Raw genomic sequence first — 10,125 nt, 5'->3', positions numbered from 1 at the left:
ACCACCAATCAGCATGTCCCTCTCCTTTGCGAATACTGATGGAAAGTATTCATTAAGGGCCTCACCTACTTCCTCTGGTTCCACACATAATTTGACTCCTTTGTCCTCGAGTGGACCAACTCTTTCTCTAGCTACCCTCTTGTTCCGAATATGCCTTGGGATTCTCCTTAATCCTGTCTGCCAAAGACATTTTGTGACCCCTATTTGCCCTCCTAATTCCTTGCTTGAGCGTTTTTTTACTTTCCTTGTATTCCTCAAGTGCTTTATCTGTTTTTAGTTGTCTGTATCTCACATATGCATCATTTTTCTTTTTGACAATATTCTTAATTTCCCTGGTCATCCGTGGTTCCCGAATCCTGCCTTTCCCGTCCTTCCTTTTTACCAGCACATGCCTGTCCTGCACTCCCATCAACTGCTCCTTAAAAGACGCCCACATGCCAAATGTGGATTTACCCTCAAACAGCTTCTCCCAAACAACAGCCTCCAAATCCTGCCTAATCTGGTGGTAATTAGCCTTCGCCCAATTTAGCACCTTAACCCGAGGACAACACTCATCCTTTTCCATGAGTATCCGAAAGCTTACAGAATTGTGGTCACTGTTCGTCACATGTTCTCCCACTACAACGTTGATGATCTGGCTGGGCTTGTTCCCTAGTAGCAGGTCCAATATAGCCCCCTCTCTAGCCGGACTGTCCACATATTGTTCCAAAAAACCTTCCTGGACACACTTGGATTCACTGAAGGATTATATTTTTTGCTGCACCTTTGTGCAAACTCAATTAATTTACTTGGTGCAAAGTGTATTTCCATTGTTTATTATGATATGGAATAATAGCTTTCATGTTTGTGCCTGCATTGAAAACTTAATTTCAATATGCAGACTGCTTCTTCTGTCTGGTTTAAAGCATTTGAGAGTGCGCAGCTCAGGAATTAGATCCTGAGTGACAGAAAGGGCTAATTAATAACTTTACCATAAAGGAGCCTCTGGGGAAGAGTGATCATAATATGTATTGATGTAGTTCATTTCAAAACTGGGGTCTTAAATCTAAACAAAGTAAACTACACAGGTATGAGGGACAAACTGGTTGCGGGGGATGGGAAACTACAATAAAAGTCAAGATGGTCGACTAGGGAATGGAATTTAGGAGGCAATGTACAGAATTAATGCATGGTTTACAACTATCACATTCCTTTCATGCATAAAAACCCTGTACGGAAGACAGTCCAACTATGGCTAAAAGAGACATTAAAGATTGACTGAAATTAGTTTAGCTCAGTGGGCTAGACAGCTGGTTTGTGATGCAGAGCAAGGCCAGTGGCGTGGGTTCAATTCTTGCACCAGCTGAGAATTCTGAATTCTCCCTCTGTTTACCTGAACAGGCGCCGGAATATGGCGACTAGGGGCTTTCCACTGTAACTTCATTGCAGTGTTAATGTAAGCCTACTTATGACAATAAAGATTATGTATTTATTTTATTTTGTATCAAAGGAAGAGACTTACAAAGTTGCCACAAGCATAGTAAGCATGAGGATTGGGAGCATTTCAGAATTCGGCAAAGGAAAACCAAGAAACACGGTGGTACAGTGGTTAGCATAGCTGCCTCACAGTGCAGGGACCTGTCATATTACTTGGAGTAATATATGTTACTTATTTCTTTATGCCAAGATGTACTTAACTTTGATGATGATGAACACTCGAAGTCATCCAGTGATAACAAATAATTTATTGAATAACTAATCAATTAACTTGTGAGTTTGATTCTTCAATACTTTTACTAGTGGTTAATTTAAACAAGATAGAATTAGATTAACTATGAATGCTATACTTTGCTCTCTGAGCTAACTATACACTTTTGTTCTCCAGCCACAACACACGCAAAGAGAACAGGAAAATAGATTGAGCTTGTATTTATACTCCCTGTTAGTGTTGCCCTCTAGTGATCTTTTGACTGTACTAATGGCACATTAACCCTTCATGTATATACATATATTTCATTTCATATACAGAGATCACTACAGGACCTGGTTTCGATTCTGGCTTTTGATGACTCTCTGTATGGAGTTTGCATGTTCTCCCCATGTTTGAGTGGATGTCCTCAGGGTGTTCTGGTTTCCTCCCACAGTCTAAAGATGTGCAGATTAGATGGACAGGCCATGATAAATTGCCCCTTAGTGTCCAGGAAATGGCAGATTCGGCAGATTGACCATGGGGTGGTGAGGATAGGGTGGGGAAGTGAGCTGAGGGATAGCGCAGATTCGATGGGCCGAATGCCCTCCTTCTGCACTGTTGGGATTCTATTCTCTGAATCTGATAAAGAGAGAAGCATAAAAATAGGATATTCAAATTTTCCATAGGTATGTTAAAAGAAAACGATCAGCAAAGACAAGTCCACGACAGGTAGAAACAGGAACATTGCTAACGGGAATAAGGAAACAGCAGAGAAATTAAACATATACTTTGGCCAGAATTTGTCAGCCCTGCCAGTCCACCGAAGACAACCTCCTGATACAGCTTCCCCAGTGACAGGGCCAGCAAACCATGCAAATTGTCGTTGACTTTAGCGGGATGGGGGAACATGTCAGCAGCCAATAGCTCGCTGCCTACATCGTGGGTTTTCCCACGCTGGGTGGGGTGGATATTCTGGCCCTTGTGTCTACCTTCAAAGAGGAAGATATAAAAAAAACCTCCCAGGATTACAAGAGATCTAAGAAACTAGTGAAATTGAGCAACTGAAATATATTATGGTATCAGTAAAAATATATTACTGGAGAAACGCACTGGGACTGAAGGTTGATAAATTCCCAGAAATTGATGATTTACATCCCAGAGTGTTGAAAGACGGGGCAGTCGAGCAGGCTTGTCAAACATTTTTTTTCTAAAATGTTTTCAACTAAGGGACAATTTGGTATGGCCAATCCACCTACCCTGCACATCGTTGGGTTGTATGGGCAGAATCTGAAAAGTCCACATGGACTGTCACCCGGGGCCAGGTTTCGAACCCGAGTCCTCGGCATCGTGAGGCAGCAGTGCTAACCACTTGTAGCACCGTGCTGCCCTTTGTCCAACATCATCTCTCGGGGCAATAAATTTACATATTTTTCTCACTCAAGGGGCAAGTAAAATTTGGAAAGAGAAGCAGCGGAATTCTCTGTTCCTGAGACTAAGTGTTGATGCCGGGGCAGAATTCGTGGACTTTTACAATAGCAAAATTGACGCCATACTTAGACCGATTCAGTGACCGGTGAGGGGCTATCACTGGCGCCACATGGAACACAATTGATTCCAATGAGAAATGGTGCCGGATTTGCTGGATTCGCGATTGACACTCCTCCTCCAGTATGTCGCCGCTCTGCTGCACAATGTTGTGGAGGATGCAGCAGACTGCTACGATGTGGGCAACCCTCCCAGTGCCATACTGGAGGGCCCCTCCACAGGGGTTAGGGCACCTGAACCGCATCTTCAGGATCCCAAAGCATCACTCGATCATGCCCCGGGTCAATCTGTGGCCTCCGGATAGACCACAGCAGATAAGCCCTGTCACCCAGCAGCCAACCCCCCCCCCCCCTCCCAGCTGGGGATGCACCTTGAAGAGACCGGGAATCACCGAGTGTGCCAGGGTGAAGGCGTCGTGCACACTGGCTGGGTATCGGGCTCAGACGTGCATGATGCACATCTGATGGTCACCCACCAGCTGCATGTTCATCTAGTGGAAGTCCTTTCGGTTTAAGTCGAGCGGTCTGTTATCTGTAGGTACACATAGGAGGACAGTCATCCCATCGATCATGCACTGGACCCAGGGCATCTCGGTGATGGCGGTGAACCCCGCTGCCTGGACATCCTGATGGGTTTGATCCACATTGAAATGAATGTATTGTTCCGACTGGGGACGCACGGATGCACCTGCGCACAGAGCTCTGTGAGAACCCGGACAGGTCCCCACTCGGTGCCTGCAAGGACTCCGTGGTGTAAAGGTCCAGGGCGACCATCACCTTGACAGCCACCAGGAGCAGGTATCCTCTCTCATTTCCTTCCGGCGCCAGGTGTGCCATCGTCTGGCAGATATATAATAATAATAACAATAATAATTATCGCTTATTGTCACGAGTAGGCTTCAATGAAGTTACTGTGAAAAGCTCCGAGTCGCCACATTACGGTGCCTGTTTGGGGACGCCGTCAAGGGAATTGAACCCCGCTGCTGGCCTTGTTCTGCATTACAAGGCAGCTGTTTAGCCCATAAACTCCCTATAAACACACGACGGTGTTACAAAATCTGGCTCCAACTCCATCTGCAAGTTTGATGATGACATGACCATTCTGGGTTGGATCTCAAACAATGATGTGTCAGAATACAGGAGGGAGGTGGAGAACCGAGTGGCATGGTGTAATGACTCCTGTATGCTTCACGCAATGTATGTGTCTATGTATTTACTTTGTGTATTTATGTATGCATTATATATTTTTTCATGTATGGAACGATCTGTCCAGACTGTATGCAGAACAATACTTTTCACTGTACCTCGGTACACGTGACATTAAATCAAACTGAAACGTAAATTGAATTGAATCCAATCCCCGGTACTACGGTGACTAGGAGGAAGGCTACAGTTGCTGGTTGTATTCCAATATCCATTGTGCGTATGGCTGTGCCCAACGGTTGCCCCAGGTGGCACTGCGGACCCTGCTCCGCATGTACCCTTTCCCCCATATCTGCACCCCAGACAATGGGGACCACTGGCCCTGGCGCCCATCCCTCCTGCTGTTGTCAGCAGTATGCTCACAGCTCCTGTCTGGCACCTCCCTGCAGAAGTTTTAAGAGCGTTCCACTTGGGGGGCCGCGTGATGCCCCGCCGGCAGGTAGCCATCTGCTGGGGGCTGTGGTATGGCAGTGGGTGGAGTGCAAGGATTGTGGGGTGGGTGAGTGGAGGCTGGGCTGTGGGGGTGGGTGCACCCATATGGCCAATGTCACTCTGCAGAACCAGGAGCCAAGGTGGGTGGTCATTGGGGTGCGCAGCAGGGTGGCTGCCTTGCAGGCTGCGGCAATGGCAGTCCATGCCTGGGCACAGCTCCAGTCCCGTGGAGGGTCACCCTGCCCCATGGCTCACCCCCCCCCCCCCCGTCACCACCCCCCTTCCTTCCCGGCTCTGATAACCCCCACCCCAGTCACCGCGGCCAATTTCAGGATCGGCAGCCTACGGTCGCGCCTTTCCATGTCCTACCTCCTCTCTCTCCATCATCAGCCACGGAGCGTGTTTCTCAATCTTTAACAACACAGGAGAACCTGGTCATCGGGAACTTGGCCCATCGGAGGCGGAGAATTGCAGAAACCTCAGAGAATACTGGGTCAGGCCAGCTAATGATACGCCAACGGCGTTTACTGCATGGGCGGATTGGGATGCATTTACGCCGCTGTCGAGGCACCGGAGAATTGCGATTTGGCGTGAAATCAACAGCCACAATACGGCATCAGAACCGATTCTCTGCCTATCGCATTTCCCGATTGCAGTTTCAGCCGACGGAGAATTCTGCCCAAGGTTTGGCACAACAATAAAGAGTTTCAGAAAATGTTGAGGTTTTAAGGAGAGAATCAATTGTGAAACAAATGTGAAGCAATGTCACAGCAATTAATAATTGAGTTAAAAAAGATTAAGCAATAAAAATATGTGGGTGGAAGTGTGTGTGTGTGTGTTGGTGCGTGGTGCTGAGTGTGAGTGAGAAAACTGAGACGAGGCACAAGGTAGACTCACACCCACTCACCCCATCAAACTGTCACGCGGTCATTCACCGCCACACACCCATTCCTTCACTTCCTCATACAAATTCACTCACATACATTCCATCAGTCAGTCATTCACTCACACACACACCCCTTCAGTCAATCACTCACTCACTCAATTTGTCCAACACACCCACTCAGTCACTGTCACCTCCTCAGTCCCACCATAATGACAGCCTCCTTTGAATCAATTCAGCTTTCCCTCGCTGGCCGACCATGACTTTGCCCTCCCCAGCCCTGCCTGTCTTCTCCAGGCTTGGGCCCTGCCAGGTCAGGCCTCCCCCCCCCCCTCCCCTCCCCCCGTCCCATCCTGGCCAGGCACCAGGCTCCAGCCTCGCTGTACCAGGCGCCATGGCTCCAATCCCATCCTGCCTGTTACCCCAGGCTCCAGCCCAGCAACATCATTCTCCCTGACCTCCAACCCACCATGCCTGGTTTACCAGGCCCCATTCCACCCCGTCTGTCTCCAGTGACTCCACCTTGCCCTGCTTGTCTCCCTGGGATTCAACCCCACCTGTCTCCCTTGTCTCCAAACCCAAACCGTCTGCCTACTCAGGCTCCATCTCGCCCTGTCTTTCTCCCCGGGCTCCAACCCAATCTGCCTGACTCCCTGAGCTCCAGCCCCACTCGCCCATCTCCCCGGGCTCCAATTCCACACCAGCCCCTTCCAGCCTCTCACCCCAGGCTCCAGCACCACTCGGCCTGTGTCCCCGGGCTGCAGTCCCACCTGTTTGCCCAGGCACCAGCCCTGCTGTTGCTTGGGTTCCAGGCCGACATAGCTTTAATTCTCTCACACACTGTTCGCTGTCCCCCAATCAGAGACTGTTTCTTTCCCTCATTTTCTGCTGATATGCACACTAGTCAGCCTATCAGGAGCAAATATAGCCAGTGACTGATGGATGAACACGACTTGGTGCAGGTAACCATAAGACAACATAACGCTGGATAAACTAAAGTTTACTCAGGCTAGAAAATGGGAGGCCAGTCAGGAGAGTTTTGGCACACTTGGGTCTGGAGACATCAAAGTCAAAGTGAGCTACAAAAGTTTAATTGTTAGTCACAGCACAGATTAGCTAAACTCAATTGTTACAAGTACAGTGAATGGGATTCAGCTGCATTCTGCAGATAGTGCTGTGAATCAATACCCTGATCTGTACATTTCTGTTCCAGAGACAATCTCACCAACTACAAGATTTAAAAAAAGCACAAATAATTTATTGCAGTATTTGCGTATGTTGCCACTTGCAGTTTAACTCCAAATCCACTGATCTAGCCAAACTAGAATACAAGTGCAGGGATGTACTGCTGAGGCTGTATAAGGCTCTGGTCAGATCCCATTTGGAGTACTGTGAGCAGTTTTGGGGCCCGTATCTAAGGAAGGGTGTGCTAGCCTTGGAAAGAGTCCAGAGGAGGTTCACAAGAATGATCCCCGGAATAAAGGACGTGACATATGAGGAGCGATTGAGGACTTTGTGTCTGTACTGGCTGGAGTTTAGAAGGCTGAGGCAGGTTGTGGGGGGGGGGGGGGGGGGGGGGGGGAACAGACCTCATTAAAACTTACAGAATACCGAGAGGCCAAGATAGAGTGACTGTGGAGAGGATGTTTCCACTGCTCGGAGAAAATAGAACCTAAGGGCACAGCCTCAGACTGAAGGGATCCCAATTTCACAATTCTTAGTTTCCACTTTGACTGGTTCCAACGCTCCCAAGCTACCAATAACATTTGATCAGATACATTTTTGCAGTTTGTTTGCTGTGTGTCAAAATTAAGTTTACACCAAGCTTAACTGGGCATCGGGGTTAGAGAATCACTGTGGCATTTAAGACTGTCACAAGCACACAATTCTCTGCAACGGTCGGTTTAATTTCAAATAAACCATCTCAATAACCAGTGGAATAGTTCTGTTGGCTTGAACCCTGGGCAAAGCCCAGTAAAAATTCAAACAAAATTCCTGTGCTGAAAAGATGTCATATTGTTAGTTTCCATGGTATTACTTTAATCATAAAGGTAAAAGGTGTCTTGTAGATGTAAAATACAAGGATGAGGGCAACCATTGTCTGAAATTACACTTGAGCACTTTGAGTCCATTATTAGTATTAACACGGTTTTGAATGTCCTTTTTCTTAAAAAAGAGTTGTAAAATCTTCACACAAGGAGGTACTTCAAGAATTCAGAACACATAACAAGACTTTACAAAGCACTTTTATAAATATATGTAAGGCTGCAGCAGTCATTTTAAGTTGAGCGTCACAGCACTTTAGTCACATTCTAGAAACGAAAAAGGTATCAATTCTTATAAATTGGTCTGTTGTTGGTCTTAAATATCATTGATTGTATTTAACCAACAAAGACAAACTGTAATAAAGGGCAGATTATATATTATAATGAAAGAGCTTAAATAGAAAACTATCTACTCAAAGTGGACTACTCCACTCATTAACTCCTGACCATATTATTAACAATCACAATTTTATAACAATATCACATTTATTTGCAAGATGTTAGTATTTGGGGAAGGGAACACTTTCCATTTGAGATACCCAGTATTCACATCGAGCACTCACAGCTCAGGCATGGGATCATTAGGTTTAGGGCCAGATTCCCTCCACTCTCGCATTGTGTGAAGCAGCCCCTTCCTGCAACAGTGAGAGTTGTATTTAATTCCCACACCGTCTATCTGGGGCTTCTTTGAAAGGATTGCCAGTTCAGTATCAATTCTAATTGCAATGGAGCAGCTTTGTGATACGCAAGCTGTGTTCAGACAGCCAATAAGCAATTTTGTTTTAATCCAATCATGTGGCTGTCCACGATGAACTCTCTGTGGTCTTAAGATGAGTAATTGAGTTGTGGATGGCACACACAGACAGAACAGGTCCGTGTTTGCGTGCTGCTGTTTGGATCACAACACACCAGTTGCAGTTTGTAAAGTTGTAAAGATCTAAACTTTGTCTGTTTTAACTGTTCCAGAAGTCAAATTCATTGGAGACTAGAATCTGACCACCTTTCTGTGTCTTGTGCTAATTGTGGTCCAGTTTTCCCTGGTGTATCTCTGCACAGTCATAAACATGTGCAGGAACAATGTGGTTGCGATTTTAGCTTGAAAACAGGAGGAATAAATCAATGGACCCTTCTTTAGATGAAACAATTGCAGAAGATCACTGCAAAACATAAGATGAATTCCATCAAAGTTGCACTAATTTAATCAACATTGAATTTCCAATGATCAGAATCTCAGAAGGCTCTGGTTTAGTTTGAGTTTCTTTTTGTATCGCTCAACTTCTTTGGTGGGAAAGTGAACCACCTTTCCCCAGCCAGCTTTTAAAATAATGCTCCTGGAATAAACAGGATATCTGCTTTGGGCCACGAAAATTAAAAGGTTTCATCTGTCAATAGCTGCTTCTAAACACTTTTTAAAATTCTATAGAATTTGCATTTCTACTCCCCTGAGCTCACTCACAATTAACATAAAACAATAAATTCTGCACTATCTGGTCATGTAAACCAGTTCTTTGCCATGTACAGGACTTTGAGCTTTTGACCATTTAGTCTGTAGAGTCTGTGGCTAACTCATTATGTCATCAGTGAGTCCCAGCTCGTGTCTTATTAATCTTCTGCTGTGCAGTAATGAGGTGAAGCTTGTATCTCTGTCAGATGAAATACTCCTTCCTGCCTTCACTAACAGAATCCTGGTAATTGGCATGGTTCTTCAGAGTGGCGTCAACATTCTCAGCATATTCCGCTCCCTTTATTTCATTGGTGCGGTAGGTGCCTTTGTGTCTGTACAACAAGCGTCCCGTTACAGCAATGACACAGAGGATGACAAAGATCACGATCGCTATCACACCTGCGGATGAGAAGAAGAAAGTGAGGTTGAACAGGTGAGTAAGGAATAGATACAGCAGACAAAGTATCAGTTCCAATGGCAAGAAGGAAAACAGGGAAATCGCTAGAATCCATTATCAATGATTTTATAACAGCATGCTCAGAAAATCATAATGACATCAGGCAGAGTCAACATGGTTTTGTGAAAGGAAAATCTTGTTTAACTAATTTATTTGAGTTTCCAGAGGAAATCACAAGGAAGATGGACATAAGGGAACACGTACCAAATAAGAGATAAAATTCTTCAAAGGGTGCAGGGGCAGAGGACCTGGGTATCCATATACATAGCTCATTGAAGGTGGAGGGACGGGTGGAGGGAGCAGTTAATGAAGCATTGCTGGTGTGATTTAACATCCAAAAAACAGAGTCTCGTTTTGGGTGCTAATAACAGAGTCTTTCTTGGCGCAGCGGCGAGAACGACCCAGTTATCAAACGAGACTTTATTTTTTCGCCTGCCGTCAGTCGGGA

The 10,125-nt window shown here is 45.9% G+C and overlaps 1 protein-coding gene across 2 annotated transcripts in view; it reads right to left on the bottom strand.

The window, feature by feature from the left end:
* Positions 1–7,312: 7,312 nt before the first annotated feature.
* LOC119962139 (contactin-associated protein-like 5) overlaps positions 7,313–10,125 on the bottom strand; it is a 1,052,391-nt gene continuing 1,049,578 nt past the window's right edge. For both annotated transcript variants that reach the window (XM_038790062.1, XM_038790063.1), the window contains exon 24: positions 7,313–9,619. In XM_038790062.1, coding sequence (XP_038645990.1) covers positions 9,423–9,619 — 197 coding nt within the window. In that variant the 3' untranslated portion in view covers positions 7,313–9,422. The remainder of the gene's footprint in view (positions 9,620–10,125) is intronic.

This window comes from Scyliorhinus canicula, chromosome 2, assembly GCF_902713615.1.
Source record: "Scyliorhinus canicula chromosome 2, sScyCan1.1, whole genome shotgun sequence".
NCBI classification, from domain to species: domain Eukaryota; kingdom Metazoa; phylum Chordata; class Chondrichthyes; order Carcharhiniformes; family Scyliorhinidae; genus Scyliorhinus; species Scyliorhinus canicula.
This window is presented reverse-complemented; position numbering and strand designations above follow the sequence as displayed.